Source organism: Diplodia corticola, assembly GCF_001883845.1.
Source record: "Diplodia corticola strain CBS 112549 chromosome Unknown scaffold26, whole genome shotgun sequence".
Classification (NCBI taxonomy): Eukaryota; Fungi; Ascomycota; class Dothideomycetes; order Botryosphaeriales; family Botryosphaeriaceae; genus Diplodia; species Diplodia corticola.
This window is the reverse complement of record NW_017971505.1, coordinates 436,683-453,667: the sequence shown is the minus strand read 5'-3', so window position 1 is coordinate 453,667 and position 16,985 is coordinate 436,683. Positions and strand designations below refer to the sequence as shown.

Genomic DNA, 16,985 nt, shown 5'->3' with positions numbered 1-16,985 from the left:
CTACGTTTTCTATTCCCTATGCCGATACTCATCCCCATGTCGTCTCTCCCAGTTTCAAGACGTGAATATGTTCAAATAAGTCCCCAGAGTCAATGTGGGGAGAAAAAGCCGCAAAGCCCCGTTGAAAAGCAAATGACAACAACAATCATTAGGACAAGAAGCAAGTGCCCACTGAATCATCCATCAAGTCAATCGCCAAGGCCCATACCCAGAAGCATCATCAAAACTTCCGTGCATAGAAGGGAGACGGCGCATAAGCTGGACCAGCCTGACCACCGCGCATCCCATGTGGAAATCGCATGGTGGAGTCATCGTGCTGGTCCTCGAACAAGGTGAACTTGGGAAGGCCGAAGTTGGGCTGGAACCTGGGGTCGCGACCAATGCGACGGGGAGTCTCTCCCCAGTCCTCCCCGAAGAAGCTCTTGTTGCCAGCACGGCTACGATCAATTGCCCATTCAGGCGGGGGTGCAAAACGTGAGAAGTAGTCCCGACTCTTGGGAGGTTCACCAGGAATACGAACGTAAGATGTAAGCGTCTCGTACAGCGGAACCAACAGCCGATCAGTGACCTGGAAGTCGTCTTTGCTCGAGCCTGAGATGCCAGGACGAGTCAATGTCTTCATGAAGTCATCATGACGCTGAGTGCGCAAGCCCGACTTCCACCATTCATCCAACTCCTCCTCGCGTGACTTACGAGTGAAGCGATGCGCCCCAGAGTTACTTTGAGTAGACATGTCATCTTGGAGGAAGGGTCCGTTGAAGTTCTGTGGTGTAGGACCGCCAAGCCCAAATGAGTTGCAGACGCTTGAATTGCGGTCCTCGCAGTTCTCAGGCTCCGGTTCACTTGTACGTAAAGCGCTACGCGAAACCTGCGATCCTGACGATACCGGCTTTTCGTACTGGACAAATTGATCGGCAGTCGCCACCTTCTTCTTTGCCGAATCGACTTGCTGAATTCCACGAAGGCCTTGGGCCGGAGGCAGTGTCGGGAGTTGCTCGTCACCAACCCGGTTGAGGTAATCAAGCATGCGTGCGCGGCTCTCGTTCGGCTGTTCCAACTGCTGAAGTTGGTGAATGCTCAGTGAACCACTCGGGATCTTCGCCGTCGGAGTCATGGATGTGGCCAGTCCAGAAGAAGAAGCGACATTGGTACTCTGACCGAGGCCAGGGAAAGAGGGTCCACGATCAGAAGGGACTCTAGGCGCAAACTGTGCCATCCCGCCCAAGGGAATCAAGTTTGTCTTAGACTGAAGTGTATCTGCACGGTCCTCGCGGTCGGTGGGTGCGAGGCTCTGGCGCATTTTCTCGGCACGGCTGCGCTCTTGCTCGGCAAAGAAAGCCTTGCGGTCACTATCAGCAACACTCGAGGTGACTTCGCCACGCTGCAGGCTACTAATACTGGAAGGGAAGCGGAAATCAAAGTCCATCTTTCCTGGGTCCTGTTCTGTAATTGTCCTGCGAAGATTGGTAGGCCAAGAGGTAGAGGGCACCTCAGACTTTGGCGAGATCTGCGCATCGGCGGCGAAGGGATCATCAGCCGGAGGGCCAAGGCCCTGTGGAGCAGAAGGACCACGAGTGGCAATAGGTCGGGGCACTGCAGCAGGGCGGTCTCGCAGAGTAAGCGAAGCCAGCCTCAGGAATCTGTTGTCATTGAGCGCTTCGGAGACGGTTGGCGGGGAGTCGTAGCGAGCCGGCTCGGGCGGTATGGTCTGAAGATTGAGAGCTGGGCGGTGTTGAATAGCATCTGTCGGCTTCATGGATGATAGCGGAGGCGGATGGGTTGTATGGAAGCGAGGATAGCCTTTGACAAGCTCAGTGAAATAGGCCAGCGATTTGACACGTCGATCAGTCTTGTCCAGGAACTCAAGGTACCTGTCAGTCGTAATGAGGCCATCAGCAAGCTTCCGGGAGACTGAATAGAGGCCAATTTCCACCCATTCGAACTGCTCGTCCGACCAAAAATGAGCGGTAACATCGCGGTTGGGATGCTGAATGAACCTCAGCTCTCCGTCATGCTTTCCCGTGTTTGATCGCAACCAGACAGGCTCTGCAAGCTTGTGACCGAATTCTTCTAGAATCTCGTCTTTAACCTCTTTAGCATCTGAGCCCGCCATTTCAATCGGAGGTCCGAGCGGAGCGCGAATGGGCGCGAAGAGGTGAGAACTGCTCGCGGCGGAATGGGTCTCGACTTCATCTGGGGAAGCATCCGTCTCCGGTGGAGCTGGGCTTACGGATGCATCCGATGCTGTGTCACGTTAACCACATGGGTCGCAGTGGAGGGGTGGAGAATGACCAGAAACTTACTCTCTTGCTCGGCCAAGTCGAAAGGCTTCCATATAGATTTGGTCTTTGACTTGGGCTTGAGCTTCATAAGACCAACGGCTGAAGGGGTGGATCGCACAGCGAACGGGTCGTTCTTCTTGGAGCCACCAGTGCGTGCCATGTCTGCGAAGGTGTGGCCGGGTGCGACGACGGAGCTCGAAGACGTGTCTCGAGTGAGAGTGGTGCGGAGACTAGTGATGTCGTTTTCCGAGCCTGTACGGCTAAAAGAAGGAGAGGAAAGGTCTGTGGTTGTCGTGTCGTTGAGGTAGGAGTGGTTGTTGCGAGGTTGGTGGCGGTCGTCCTCGCGGCGGACGACCTGGATGTGGGCGAAGGACTGTGCGGGATTCTGGCGGCGGTTGCGACCACCGCGGCCTGGCAGACGGGCTGGGTTAACTAAGGATGCAGCTTCGTGGATAAAGGTGAGCCCGGTGAGCAAGAAGATCTACTCACGGCGACGACGATGGCCGCCGGTCCCCGACTGCTGGCCTTGTGACGCCAGATTGGAACCGCGAAGACAGCAGCCGGTCTTGCAATACTTGAAACTGAGACTTTCGGGAGGGCGGCGAGCTGCGCGTAGCCTTAGAGATGGGGTTGTTGCGGGAAGGAGAGACACGGACGCAGGCAACATGCGCCGCGAGCCCGCGGGTGATGCTCCTCTCGCATGAGGAAGGCGCGCCCTGCCACCTCCCGCAGCGTGCCTGCCTTGTTTGTGGGAAACACTGAGCAAATTGCAGAAGTAGCTGCTACAGACACCGCAATTTTCGCGCTGCTGATCCAATGCACCGGCGGGTGCCTGCAGCTGTGCATGTACCGCATCATGCACGAGACAGCGACTTGCGTACACCGCCACCATGACCCGGATGGTATTGTGAGTCAGCGCGACCGCTTGCCGAAGAAAAACAAGAAGCGAGCCCATGACCTGCTCAGTTGACGACCATCCAAAGCAAACGCAACTCTATGATCAGTCGCCAATTGCTCGAGCCTGCTCCTTACTGCATTTTGGACAGGGGCCAAAACGTCTTCCACCGGCTCATCCTAGAGCATAGCGACGCTCACTACGTGATCCAACATGGCTTCTTACAAGGAGTAGTTGTTCGTTTGGTGTTTAGATGACCATGCGCCATATCAGCTATGGACGCGCCGTTTGATGCTTTCGGGTGGTAAAAGTGTCGAACGGGCGGTGACCACCGTGCAACCATCATCTTGTCGCAGACGGTAGGGATCGGCTCATCTGTGTCATCAGGTCATGTTCGTAAGCTGCGTGGGATATGGGGATCAGAGATGCCAGAGAGCTTACTATTTCAAAGATGATGTTTGATGGCGTTGACACGTAGTTACGCCTGTGTATCGCTCGTGGAACCTGCTGTGCACTGAGAACGGTAATATTCCGGAAGCTTGCTGCTCCGAATGCTCCACATAAGGAGAAGGCATCTCAGCTCTCGCAATTCATTCAGCATGGGGAGCTAAGGCACATATCCGGTCATTATTGGAGAATGTGCAAACAGACATGTTCGTTCCATCAAAACCTTCAACTCCTTCCATTCTCAATTTCCGCCTCTTCATTGCGTTAGAAACCGTTGAAGCCAGCCTCTGAAAAAATGGAGACTCCACATGAGGGCGGTCCGTTAAGTAGCGCAACAAGCTCCTGAACGTGAACATGATATATGTAAAAAAAAAAAAAAAAACTTCCAGAAAAAAGCATCAACTCCAGAACACGGCTTGAATAGTGTAAGTAATTCGCTCTTGTGATTGTTCATATGGTACTTCAACCCTATATTGAAGTGTAGTCCATTGTAGGCTCCCGCCTTTTCGACCGTTTCTCAAACCCATATGTATTGGATGCCCGTTTTTTTGCGCATAGAATAAGCAAATTATGGATACGGAATACGGGCCAAGATCAATGAAGATAAGCATGCCGGGAGTTGTGATGCTAGGTATTCCGGAAATAGTTCTTGGGGCTCAATGTCCAGGCTTTGCCCACCATCAACCGTCGCTCGATCGCTGTAGCCCAGAAACGTATGCATTTGGTTTAGCAAATTTTTGACACGCAGCTCCTAAAATACCGGTATCAAAAGCTGTGTCAATATCCATGAAACTAGTTGGAGAGTAAATCGAAAGGGGCATCTCAGTAGTGCCATTTGGCGAGGTGCATGTAGCGGACGTGGATGACACAAACTCAGAGCCCTGGACCGCTCCGGGCCAACTCAACTTAGTTATGCAGTGAGCCGCATACTGGCTTATCTGTATGAACCATTAGAGCTCGTGGACGAGAGTGAAAACCATGTCATGGTTTCGAGGTCAAACAGAAGCTCACCTAGTGACGGAGTCGGATTCTACTTTCCAAATCGAATTCTCTGTTGCTTCCATGTGCTAGCCCGGTCTTTACCGAAGGCCTTGTCCTTATCCTTGCGACGACGGCCCATTCCGCTCGTGATTTTCGCGGACTCCGTACTTATCCGGTTGGTGGATTTATCAAAACTCAGTGTCTGCTGGTGGTATCTCCGTTGTCTTTTCGGCAATTTGCGAGTATTTATCCCCCTAGGCTTGCCATCCTTGTAGTGAAACAAACATCCCGGCAAGTGCTCACATCCATACGGAGGTCGACCACCATGGTGGCACATCCTCCGGTCCAAATTGATCGGACCCGGCTCCATGGTGTGGTGAGCTGGATTGATGCATTGCCAGTTGCCGCAAAGGTGTGAGAGATGCCAGCTTTCGTAGAGGTAACCGTACTGTTGCTCTGCCGTCATGATGTTTTTCACGATCATCCACCATGTTCCGACTTGCTGTCTGAGACACATCGATCTCCCAGGATACTTCTCGTCTCTCCACTTGAAAGATGTAACGACCATGGCTTTACCACATTCCGCTTCTGGACCTTTGTAGAGCCAACAGCGTTCTTCGCTTCCATTCTTGGGGATTGCTTGAGCAAACATTTCCTCCAAAATGTGCTGCAGCCTTTTCTTGTCTTCGCAAGAGATTTGTTGAGCGCTCTGTTTTAGCAAGCAGGATGGAATTGGTCCTGAATAGCCATCGGTGTCCTCTTCGTCCAGTCTTGTTGGGTGTTCTTGGTCAAGATTGTTGAATGGGATGAAATGTCCTGGAGATGGAACTGGATGCAGCGATTCTTGCGAGCTGAAGATCGCTGTTGAAGAAGTTGATTCCTGACTCGATTCGAAGGCATCTGTAGCAATCTGAGGCCGATGTGCATGGTGGCGAAAGAACTTTTCTCGCCTTTGATCCTTCAAGATTCGAATCCTTTCCTCTACTTCGACATGATGTTTGCTCCACGTATCCTGGGGGCCTTCCTCAAGAGCAAGAGCACGCAGCTGCTTCTCGAGCAGCCTTACCTCAGTGTCAAGCTGAAAGATGTTGGTGGACTGAGACGTTGCGCCCAGAGAGCTGTAAGAAATGCCGTTGGCGGTCATTGATACGAAGGTGAGGTGCTGAGGAGAAACCTTGTCACGTTTGGCCAGCAAGATTAGTCTTTCCTCGTGCAAGACCCTGCTTGTGATACTTTCACCTCAGGTCAGACTTGAGAAGCCATGACCCAGACGTGTGTGAGTAAAAGCTTCAGTAACGAGGTCACCCCAGAGGAATCGGTCAGTTGGTGACGGAAACTGTGTCGAGTGAGGATGTATGTCACGGGATTGCGTAGCAGCGGCAAGAAAAGTCTTGAGTGTCAAGAAGGAAGGTGTAGTGATAGCTGCAGGGTCCAATACCATGAATGATTGTCTTCAAAAGGGAGGGACTGGTCGGCAAAGGCATCTGCAACGAAATATTTTGGATGCTGGCTCCGTAGATTCTCGTCTTGGAATGCTTGAAAAGCAAAGATACTCGATGTCCGTAAAACCTGTGCGGAACCGAACCTTTGTGGCTTTCAGACTCGTCCAACTTGTTCCTGACACTTCCAGAACGGTGCAGTCGTATATCTTGAGCAGGCATGGATTTGTCCACGTGTGCGTGAGTCTATCCATGCGCTGCGCGATTCCGACATTAATCGATCACGGAGCGTGCAGTGCCTGCAAGTGCCGCGTGCGGAGTTGGCGCTCTGGATACGTGCCGACGGAGAAATTGCCAGTGCGGAAGCGAGATCGCACGGAATCCGCGGTCACAACGACGGCAGAAAGAGGGGTTTTGGCGGGAATCATGGTTTGCAGTGGCCGTTCACTCAGATGTCAGTAAAAGATTCTCAGCGACCCATATCCTGCGCTTCCCTGAGGAACGCGCGTTCCGGCCGACGGAGGCATGCCCCGCATCACGCGAGGAAGGAAGCACGATCACGACTGCCCGATGTCGCGGGGGAGGGGAAAGCATTATTGGGTACCGGCCAGATATACGTTTGGAGAAAAGGTGGAGACGGCGGGACCGCGGTCCGGGTTGATTGTCGTCTCCGGCGAGAGACGTCGGATGGAGCCTCTCCAGCTCCGGTTCGGGTTACAGCAAGAGCTGGTTGTGCTCGCGTGCTCGTGTGCTCGTGTGCTCATGCCACAATGTGCCTGTGTGTCGCCATGGAGCCGACGATGCTGCTCGTGGCGCGGTGGGCAGAGCCGGGGAAGCCTGCCCCTCACGATGGATGATCAAAGGGTCGCTGACGTGTGGCAGTGGCAGCACCGCGGCAGCCGGTGAGGTTGGTACCTGGTGCGGGTGGAGTGACGGCGGCGGCGAATATGTATGAGGCCGGGCTGTTGGGCGCCAAACCAGTCGCTCTGGGGCACGCTTGGCGAAACAGCCAGGAAGGTTTGGGTGAAACAGCGGCCAACTGCCGCCCAGCCCTCCACAATCCGCACGTCCCCAGCTTACCACCCCGCGCCGTCCCCCAATTGTTTCGCCTTGACAGCCCTGCCCGGCGCTGCCGTCCATGTGTGACCTGCAGGTGAGCCGCCTGGTGCCACGCCAGAAGTGGTCCAGCGCTTATCGCCGTGACTGTCCTGGCCCGGCTAAAGCCATGTCATGCGCACCCCGATGCCCTGGCGATCCTTGCCTCAGCGGCCCGCCAAGTGGCCAGCCTCGATGAGTCGTTCCCGGCCCGCCAGGCGATGCTTCCATGATAAGTCTAAGACGGCCCCGTTCGACGTCGGTCCTTGCCGTCATTTCCAAGCCCGTTGCGACGTCGGTCCCTCCTTTCGCACTCTGCGCCGGCCCGTGGAGACCGCTTATGAAGCCTGCTGTCACTCATTGCTATAAAGTTCTGGCCCGCCGTTGCCGAGTTTAGTTTTTGCGAGCGCAGGAAATTGCCCCTTCGATTGGCATCATGGTCAACATCCCTCTCTTCCTCTCTGCCTCGGCGGCCAGCTGCTCCGCCGCGAACTTGTTCGTTACGTCCTACGGCGGTACCCTCACCACTGTCACCCTCGACAGTGCCGCAGACGGCTCTCACTCGCTCGATGTGGCTTATTCGAGCACCGGCTGTGGCTCCAGTCCGTCCTGGCTGACTTTGGATTCGGAGCGCGGCATTCTGTACTGCTTGGACGAGGGCCTCACGAGCACCAATGGCACCATCAACTCCTTGCTCGTCGACGAGAACGGTGGACTCACCCTGGTGACTTCCCAGCAGTCCATCTCCGGCCCCGTCAGCAGTGTCCTCTACGGCAGCCCCAATGCGCGTCACCTCGCAGTAGCACACTACTCTGGCAGCGCTGTCTCCACTTGGGGAGCTCCGAAAAACGGCTCTCTGATTCCCGACCAGAGGTTCCCTTACACTCTGGACGGGCCCGGCGCCGTTCCTGACCGCCAGGATGCGCCGCACGAGCACGAGGCTATTTTGGACCCGACTGGCCAATACATCATTGTTCCCGACCTCGGCGCCGATTTGGTGCGCACTTATAGCTATGACAGTGCTGGCGCATTGACCGAGGGAAAGCCTCTTGAGGCCGAGGCTGGCACCGGTCCGCGTCACGCTGCTTTCTGGACTGGCAGCTCGTACCACGGCAACTCTACGTTCTTCTACCTGGTGGGCGAGCTCGACAATTCCCTGACCACCTACGCCGTCACCTATCCTGCCGCAGGCGGCATCTCCTTCACCGAAGTTTCCAAGACGACCTCTTTTGGCGATGCTCCGGAACCGGAGGGAGCCGCTGCCGCTGAGATTGAGGTTTCGGTAAGTTTGAGAAGGCCCCAGTAGAAAGACGATCATATCAGGAATGCTAACGGCAACCAGCCCGACAACAGATTCGTGGTCGTCTCGAACCGCAACGATTCGTCGTTCGAAATCTCCAGCGCTTACAACGGCACCAAGCAGTACTCAGACTCACTGGCTACATTCTCGATCCAGCCCAACGGCTCGCTTGTGTTTGAGCACCTTGCGCCGGCTGGCGGCTCGTACCCCCGTGCCTTCTCGCTCAACGAAGACGGGGATTTGATTGCGGTGGCCCTGCAGTACGACAGCAAGTTGGTCATCAAGAAGCGTGACACTCAGACGGGCGTTATCGGAGACGAGATCGCCAGCATCTCGATCCCTGGCAATTTGACCTCTGTCGTCTGGGACGAGTGCTAGGTGGTTTTCGTTTCTGGCAATCGGAGTTTGGGAATGCTTTCTAGTTGGACGTAGTGGAGGACCGCAAAGTGGACCTGGAGGCCCAGCGATTTAGTTGCGAAAATTGAGATGATCTTCAAGACAATCGAGTTGGCTCAAATGCACAATCCAAGAATGTTAAATATTGACGAGGCAGCGGACCCTTGGCGATGGCATTGGTAAGCCACGTGGGCACGGCGTTCGACCGGGGCCCCCAAGGTCCCACAGACGGTTCCCGTTCAGACACCAGTCCACAACAATGGTCCAGATGGATTGAGGCGGCAGGCGATATCGGCGGAATCAGGAACATGGTCATGGCAGGAGCGTGCACACGCGTGGGCTTGGCGCACATCAGTGGGGCGCGTCCGCCGACTGCGTCACAGCAGAGCCTCCGCCAGCACTCCAGCAGCCCACTCCACCCCCAACGCTGTCAACGACATGCAGGTGTTCGCCCCGCCTGCGCCCGTCTTTGCGAGATGCCTGCGTAGCTCAGCGCCGCGTTGGCACGCTTCTGCCCATCCGCTCGTCTTTGCCCAGCGACCCGAGTGCGTGGGGCAACGCCGGCGCCTCCAGACAACCGCTACGCCGTCGAGGATACCAGACTTTGCGTTCGCATTCGAGTACGTCAGACCTACACAGCCGTGGTGGGAGGGGAAGATGCGGGCAAGACATGTGGCTGTGAAAATGCGACCCGACAGAGCTTTCAGGAACGAGCCGTTGTTAGCACGCAGCTGCGGAGCTGCCCCGCTTCCCCGAGAGACACCCTGACGTCCCGCCGCCCCTCCCTCCAACCCCTTGCAAACCTCATCCCCGGAGAGCAAGAAGCTCCCACGATAGCAGCTAACGAGTAGCAGCATCGACGGCGTTCTCCTTCGCAGCGCCGACCCGATCCCCGGCGCATCCAAAGCGCTCACCTACCTCCAGAGTCAACACATCCCCTTCATCCTACTCACCAATGGCGGCGGCAAGTCCGAGTCCGAGCGTGTGGCCGAGCTGAGCGAGAAGCTATCGCTACCGCTCTCTACTTCCAACTTCATGCAGAGCCACACGCCGTTCGCTGGCATGGAGCAATACAAAGACAAAACAGTCTTGGTGTGCGGTGGAGACGGTGCCAAGTGCCGGGACGTCGCTGAGCAGTAAGCCCCCGGATCTCTGACCAGGGATTGAGATTTGTCGAAGCTAGCTAAGCGGGGAGACAGGTACGGTTACAAGACGGTCGTCACGCCTGGCGACATCTACGCCGCCTACCCGGAGATCTGGCCCTTCTCCAAGAACTTCCTCGACTACTACCGCTCCTTTGCGCGCCCGCTCCCCCGCCCCATCGATGCCGCGAACCCGAATGCTTCGCTCAAGATCGACGCCGTCTTCGTGTACAACGATCCCCGCGACTGGGGCCTCGATGCTGCAATTATCTTGGACGTGCTGCTCTCGCAGCAGGGCGTCATGGGCACCGTCTCGCCGAAGAATGGCGACAGGAGTTTGCCGAATAGGGGATACCTGCAGGATGGCCAGCCGCCATTGTACTACAGCAACCCGGACCTGTGGTGGGCGGCCAAGTACCACCTGTCGCGTCTGGGCCAGGGCGGCTTCAGGGAAGCCCTGGAGGGTATCTGGGCGGCTGTGACGGGCGGCGAGAGGCAGGGCGTGGAGCTGAAGAAGGCGGTCTTTGGGAAGCCGTTCCGCCCGACGTACGAATACGCGGAGAACCTGCTGAACAGGTATCGGGGCGAGATGTTCGCAGGAGCGAAGCTGGAGCCGCTGAAGCGGGTGTACATGGTTGGAGACAACCCCGGTATGTATTGTGCGACACTTGCGTCTACGGAGCTGGCTAATACCTCTGCAGAGTCGGATATTCGCGGCGCAAACATGTACGACAGCCCCCTTGGGACGGACTGGAAGTCGGTCCTTGTCCAGACGGGCGTATACCAGAAAGGATCGGAGCCCGCTTGGAAGCCTAGGACCATTGTCAAAGACGTATACGAGGCAGTGAGGTATGCTGTAGAAGACTCCAAGTGGGAGCGATCCTAAATGTATTATCCTCACAATCAATCACCTTGACCTTCAAAAGTCAATTGATTGTCCAACCATTATATGAGTAGGTGTAATAGCTCTAATACAGACGCGGGTCGGCTCAATCGTTTGCAACCCGCTTTGGAATGACTGTTTTGTCGGCACAGGTGACTCACGGGATTCGGGTGGACCCTTGATCATCGGCATTTGAGCCCCGCAATCCGCCCCCCCCACTTACATCAGACGATTCAAAGAGTCATTCACAAGGTATTATTTTATTGTTCCCTCGACCCAACATCAGTTCCCACCTCGTACAGCGATTCCCCAAAGCTCCAATTGACCACCCAGACCGCAACCATCCCCACCACCGCCACGATGCCGCCGCCGTCCCGCATCAGCCAAATAATCACCGCCCACCGGCCCGCGCTCGCGCCGTACGAGGAGCTCTACAAGCACCTCCACCAAACGCCGGAGCTCTCCTTCCAAGAGCGCGACACCGCCGCCGAGATGCGCAAGCAGCTCGCGTCCATCTTCGCGCGGCACCCGCACCTCGCCACGTCCATCCACCCGGACATCGGCGGCACCCACGGGCTCGCCGCCACCATCCGCAACCCGCCTTCCTCTTCTTCGACCTCCTCGTCGTCGGACTCGCCGCCGCCGTCCCCCATCGTCCTCCTCCGCGCCGACATGGACGGCCTGCCCGTCAAGGAGGCGACGGGGCTGCCGTACGCGAGCACGAAGACGATGGAGGCGTTGGGTGGGGATGTGAAGCCCGTCATGCACGCGTGCGGGCACGACATGCACATGGCGAGCCTGCTGGCGGCGGTGGAGCTGCTGTGCGTGGCGAAAGACGAGTGGCAGGGCACGGTCGTCGTGTGCTTCCAGCCGGCGGAGGAGCTGGGCAAGGGCGCGCTGGCCATGGTGGAGGGCGGCTTGTACGACGTGGTGCCGGTGCCGGATGTGGTTGTCGGGGGGCACGTGCTGTTTCAGAAGGCTGGTGAGTGGGTTTTTTTGGGGGGTTCTTTCTTGTAGGAGAGAGGAAGAGAGAGAGAGAGAGAGAGAGAGAGAGAGAGAGAGAGAGAAGGCTAATAGTCATGGTCATAGGGACAATCGGCACCCGGCGCGGCCTCGTAGCCTCAGCGGCAGACTCGTACAAGTACGGCGCCTCCCCCCTCCCTCCCCCCCTTCTCCCCTTCCACATAACGCACAACAAAAACACCCCAAGACACTAACCACCGCCCCACCAACCACCAGCCTCACCATCCACGGCCGCGGCGGCCACGCCTCCCAACCGCACCTCACCATCGACCCCATCGTCACGGCCGCGCACACCATCACGCGCCTGCAGACCATCGCCTCGCGCGAGGTCGACCCGCAAGAAGCCGCCGTCGTGTCCGTCGGCTACGTGCGCGCCGGCGACGCCGTCAACATCATCCCGGCCTCGGCCTCGCTCGGCGTCGACGTGCGCACCTTTTCGCCGGGCTCGCGCGCCCGCGTCCTCGCCGCCGTGCGGCGCATCGTCGACGCCGAGAGCGCGGCCGCGGGCGGCGGCGATGGCACAGTCAGCGCGCCCGAGCTGGTCGAGACGCGGACTTTCCCGTTTTTGGTGAATGATGAGGGCGCGACGGCGAGGGTGGAGGAGGCGTTTGAGGGCGTGTTCGGGGAGGGGTATGATAGGGAGGCGCCGAGGCTGGGCGGCAGCGAGGATTGCGGCGTTTTGGCGACGAGCGTGGGGAGGCCTGGCGTTTTTTTCACGTGGGGCGGGACGGATCCCGAGTTGTGGGATCGGTTGGAGAGGGAGGGCGGCGAGGATGGGGTGAGGATGGGGGTGCCGATCAATCATTCGCCGTTCTTTGCGCCTGTGATTGGGGCGTTGAGGTTTGGGGTTGATGGGTATGCGGGCGGGGCGTTGGCGTTTTTGGTGAAGGAGTGAGTGATTGGGAAGATGTGGGCGGTTGTTGTTGTTGTTGTTGTTGTTGTTGTTGTTGTTGTTGTTGTTGTTGTTGTTGTTGTTGTTGTTGTTGTTGTTGTTGTTGTTGTTGTTGTTGTTGTTGTTGTTGTTGTTGTTGTTGTTGTCGACGTAGAGTCATGTGGCAAAGCGGCGTTGTGGCTTTCTACGCCTTCACGGGATTGTGGTCATCGCTAAAATTCTCGAGTCGAGGTCAATGAGAATAAAATTCGTATATACAGCGTGCCCCTATGTACTCGAGTTGTTATTGGGGGCGTCGTCTCGAAGTGTTGGTATATATATCCTATCTGTGACGACGTAGGATAAGCTAGTCCTTGATTCGTAACTCCGTCCAGGTTGACTGACATCATGTTGCGCTCCTGGACCATACACCTTCTATGTGGGGAAGTAGGTGATGGGTTCGAATCAAGGCTAGGGAAGGCCAAAAAAGACGGTACCCATAGAGTCTTTCTGTCAAGCCCGAGGTATGTTCAACGCATGCCGAAGGCTTCAGTTTTGCCTCTCCGCTCCACGGCCTTTGCTCTTTTTTCCTTCTTTATTGCCAATCACCATCAAAATTCCCATCCCCGTCACACCAACCTCATCGACTTGTCCGGCAAAGCCAGAAAGTTCTGATACAGCTCTTCCGCACTCCCCTTCCCAACCTCCGGCGCCGCATTCCCCACAGCACCACCACCACCACCATTCAACCCTCCCCACCCCGCTCCAACACCACCCGGCCCCGGCCCCGGCCACTCCGCCACCACCCCCGCATACTCACACACAAACACGCCCACCCGCTGCCACGAATCCTTCACCCGCGACGCCCACGCCCTCTCCAACACCAAGCCCTCCACCACCCTAGCATCCCTCCTCTCCACCCTATACGCCACCACTGCCAAAAACGCCAACCCGGAATCACCCCCATCATCATCATCATCGCTATCCACCCCATACCCATCGCCGCCCTCCGCACCGCCACCACCACCGCACTCATCCGCATCCATCTCCACCCGCAGCTCCGTCCGCCGCCGCTTCTTGCCGTTGCCGTTGCCGTTACCGCCGCCGCATTCCTCGACGTAGACGAAATCGCGCCGGCGGCGGCCGCCGCTCGACGAGCTGCTCGCGCTGGAGCTGCGCCGGCCGCCGAGCGGCTGTTCGCGGCCGAGCGTGTGGCGCCAGAAGGAGCGGTCGAGCTTGCCGCGGACGTGGAGGATCGGCGCCGGCGCCGGCGGTGCTGCTGCTGCTTTTCTTTTTGACGGCACTACTGCTGCTGGCGCTGGTGGTCGGACGGCGGCGGCGGCGGCGGCGGCGGTCGTGTTGGGGAGGATGGAAGTAGTAGTAGCAGGAGGAAGAGGAGGAGGAGTCGTGTTGGCACCACCACCACCACCACCACCCTCGATGGCGATGGTGGCGCGGTAGTCGACGCTGGTTTCGCCGTTGGGCGGCCATGCTGCGCCGACGCCGACACCGGTGCTGCCGGTGCTGGTGCTGGTGCTGCTGCTGCTGCTGCCGGGGTAGACGATGGGCGTGTTTTCCAGGCTCGCCCACGACCAGGTCGGTGCGACGGTGGCGTCGGTGTCGCGGAGGGGGTTGGTTGGGGCGGAGCGGGCGCGGCGCCAGAGGAGTTGGCGGTGGGTTGATAGGGGGGTTGGGGTTGTTGTGGACGGAGTCGATGGAGGGGTGGTGAAGAAGATGCCGGCGAGGTAGGAGGAAGAAGAAGAAGAGGAGGAGGAGGAGGTGGACGGCGGTGATGGTGGAGTGATGGAGGGGCGGGAAGGCGAGGAAGAGAGAGGTGAGAGTGAGGCGGAAGGGGCTGAGGAGGGGGAGGAGGATGGAGAGGGAAGGGAAGAGGAAGAGGAAGAGGAGGCGTCGTTAAGCAAGGACTGGAAGAGGTTCGCTAACCCGGACAGGGCGGGCAGCTTGTCTCTCTGTTTGGCCAGCGAGAGCGTCGTGTAGTGCGCGATGATGGCGGTCCACTGCGCGTGGATCATGGCGACTTCGTCCACGTCGACGTTCGCGCTGGCGGGCGAGGTCTTGTCTTCATGGCGACATGGCGGCGGCGGCGGCGGCGGCAGCACGGCGAGGGCGGCGTGCTGGCGGCTCTGGTAGAGGAGCGAAGCGAGTGACAGCTTCGCGTCCGTGAGCGGCGTCACCCAGGACGGGCGGTAGGAGGAGGTGGAGAGCTGAGAGGCGGTGCGTGGCTCGGCGGAGCCTTCCCAGGTGAAGCTGTGGCCGCAGTCCCAGTAGATGCGCTGGCGGGCGAAGTGCAGGGTTCGCGGCGCAAGGAGCCGCTCCTGCAGGGCCCAGGCGCGCGAGGCCAGCGCGGCCGCGGCGAACTCGTCTCCGATGGGAGCGGATGCCGAAAGCTCCATCAGCTTCGCCGCCTGCGAGTGGGCGTCCCGCAGATACAGCCTCCACGGCGGCTGGAGACGGGGGTTCTGCTCGAGGTACAGCCCGCCGGCGCTGTTGCGAGCCCCGGCGGCCGCGATGTTGCAGTGCGAGTTGCTGTATATCTGGCCCATCCGCGATACTTCGGCCTCCCAGTCGTGCGGCGAGTCCTGGATGATGCAGAGGCTGTCGACCCACAGGTAGCGCACTTGCAAGTGCCGTGCGACTTGGACGGCTTCCAGGAATGTTCTTGGGAGATTGGCGATGCCGGCACGCATGGTGGCGTAGTTTGCTTGCAGTAGCCGCGACGGTCCATCCATTCTGGTGGCACCCCAGCAGTGGCTCAGGGTGACATAGCGGCAAGGAGCAGGGCACTCGTGGGACTGTACCAGGCGGACGTAGGGGTCACGGGGCGAGCCCAGGTCCAGCAACCGCGTAGGAATGTAGCCCGAAGCGCGCTTGAGAGAACGACATGTCGAGTGCTGGCCATCGCACTCGTCGAGCCATGACTTGATCTGCGGCATCCTTTCCGCGAGCCCGATGGCCGAGGGTATTGACTGGCGCTCAATACTCGAGCGTTTGCCTGCGACTCTGTTAGTGACTTCTTTGGCCGGAGAGCCGGGGGGGCGTACAGTCGGAAGCTCGGAAATCCAGGTTGTATGTCGGCCGGTCCGAGACAAAGGACGGGGGAGCATTCCGGTTCAGCGGGTAGGGCAGTGACCATATCAGGCCTTTGCCCGGGTCGTATGATTCGCCTACCCATTCCAGGCGGAGCTCCAGTCGAGTCCGATGTACCGAATAGGTCGAGAAGGGCGCGCCGGGGACGATGGCCTCGAGTATCTCATCTGGGAAGAAGTCGGCCTTCCATGGGATTTTCCCGCAGAGGTAGCTGCAGATCAGACACCTCCCGTCGGCGGCTTTGAAGAAGCTCCCGGCGCAGCGGTGGTGGACGGAAGCTTTGGAGGTGGCGTTGGACGCAGCGAGGCTGAGCACCTCCTCGCACCTATCACAGAGGTCCTTGGACCCGGCCGGCGTCTGCTCCAAATACCACGAGCTGGCACCGTCGTCAAAGGCCAGCGGGGAGTCTTGCCGGCTCATACTGGCGGAGCAAAAAAAGCAAGATCAAGGAGTGTTGTGGTCCAGAGGGGAAGCGCCATCGATGTATGCAATCAATAGTCTCGGCCTTTCTTTCGTCAGCTGAGTTCCACTTTAGTGTTGGCCGCCGTCCCCACTGGACCAGCAAGCCACTCCCCACCTGCGCTGGCAGTGATCCCTGTCCGCGACGGAGAGCCTCGGGTAAATGACTGCGCGGGAGGACGGGATCTCCCAACGATCATGCTGCACGACATCCTGCCATTTACTCTTGCGGCAAGTGACACGACATTGTCCGCCTCAGGCGCCCTCCTCTCCCCTCCGAGCCCTTATCTGATGTCAGGCCCCCCAAAACACGCCGAGCACGTGATGGCTGCTCAAACACCTCAAGGTGGGGGCGGCCATGGCGGGGTTGTCGGCGGCAAGCGCGTTATTCGCCACCTCATTGCGCTAGCACTGCACCTACCTATTCATTTAGCGTCCGTCTCTATTATTTCTACCGTGTCGTCTTTCTATTGCATGCACGCACAGATAAGCAACCGTGCAGCCTTTGTCTCTTAAACCTTATAACCGAGGTAGATGGCACGCTTAAGCAACATTGGCTAAGACTGGACCTGCGGCTCGCCAAGGCTCATTTGCTCATTTTCTGCTGACATGGCTGGCCGGAGGTCTGCATGGGTGAATCATGGGAAACAGCAAGAGGGCTGGC

The 16,985-nt window shown here is 58.1% G+C and overlaps 6 protein-coding genes across 6 annotated transcripts; 3 read left to right on the top strand and 3 right to left on the bottom strand.

The window, feature by feature from the left end:
- Positions 1-220: 220 nt before the first annotated feature.
- Positions 221-2,949, bottom strand: BKCO1_26000151 (ubiquitin homeostasis protein lub1; the record flags this gene model as incomplete). The annotated part of the gene is made up of 3 exons (XM_020273411.1): positions 221-2,244; positions 2,304-2,714; positions 2,772-2,949. 3 exons carry the CDS (start codon positions 2,947-2,949, stop codon positions 221-223), a joined length of 2,613 nt encoding a protein of 870 aa, XP_020130174.1.
- A 1,705-nt stretch (positions 2,950-4,654) lies between these two features.
- On the bottom strand, positions 4,655-5,749 carry BKCO1_26000150 (homing endonuclease; the record flags this gene model as incomplete). Its single annotated transcript, XM_020273410.1, has 1 exon — positions 4,655-5,749. One exon carries the CDS (start codon positions 5,747-5,749, stop codon positions 4,655-4,657), a length of 1,095 nt encoding a protein of 364 aa, XP_020130173.1.
- A 1,826-nt stretch (positions 5,750-7,575) lies between these two features.
- Positions 7,576-8,817, top strand: BKCO1_26000149 (extracellular aldonolactonase; the record flags this gene model as incomplete). The annotated part of the gene is made up of 2 exons (XM_020273408.1): positions 7,576-8,421; positions 8,482-8,817. 2 exons carry the CDS (start codon positions 7,576-7,578, stop codon positions 8,815-8,817), a joined length of 1,182 nt encoding a protein of 393 aa, XP_020130236.1.
- Positions 8,818-9,273: 456 nt separating this feature from the next.
- Positions 9,274-10,863, top strand: BKCO1_26000148 (had superfamily; the record flags this gene model as incomplete). Its single annotated transcript, XM_020273407.1, has 4 exons — positions 9,274-9,455; positions 9,690-9,971; positions 10,035-10,627; positions 10,679-10,863. 4 exons carry the CDS (start codon positions 9,274-9,276, stop codon positions 10,861-10,863), a joined length of 1,242 nt encoding a protein of 413 aa, XP_020130237.1.
- A 357-nt stretch (positions 10,864-11,220) lies between these two features.
- Positions 11,221-12,778, top strand: BKCO1_26000147 (hippurate hydrolase; the record flags this gene model as incomplete). The annotated part of the gene is made up of 3 exons (XM_020273406.1): positions 11,221-11,842; positions 11,950-12,001; positions 12,100-12,778. 3 exons carry the CDS (start codon positions 11,221-11,223, stop codon positions 12,776-12,778), a joined length of 1,353 nt encoding a protein of 450 aa, XP_020130244.1.
- A 605-nt stretch (positions 12,779-13,383) lies between these two features.
- Positions 13,384-16,282, bottom strand: BKCO1_26000146 (uncharacterized protein; the record flags this gene model as incomplete). The annotated part of the gene is made up of 2 exons (XM_020273405.1): positions 13,384-15,767; positions 15,817-16,282. 2 exons carry the CDS (start codon positions 16,280-16,282, stop codon positions 13,384-13,386), a joined length of 2,850 nt encoding a protein of 949 aa, XP_020130245.1.
- Between the last annotated feature and the right edge of the window lie 703 nt (positions 16,283-16,985).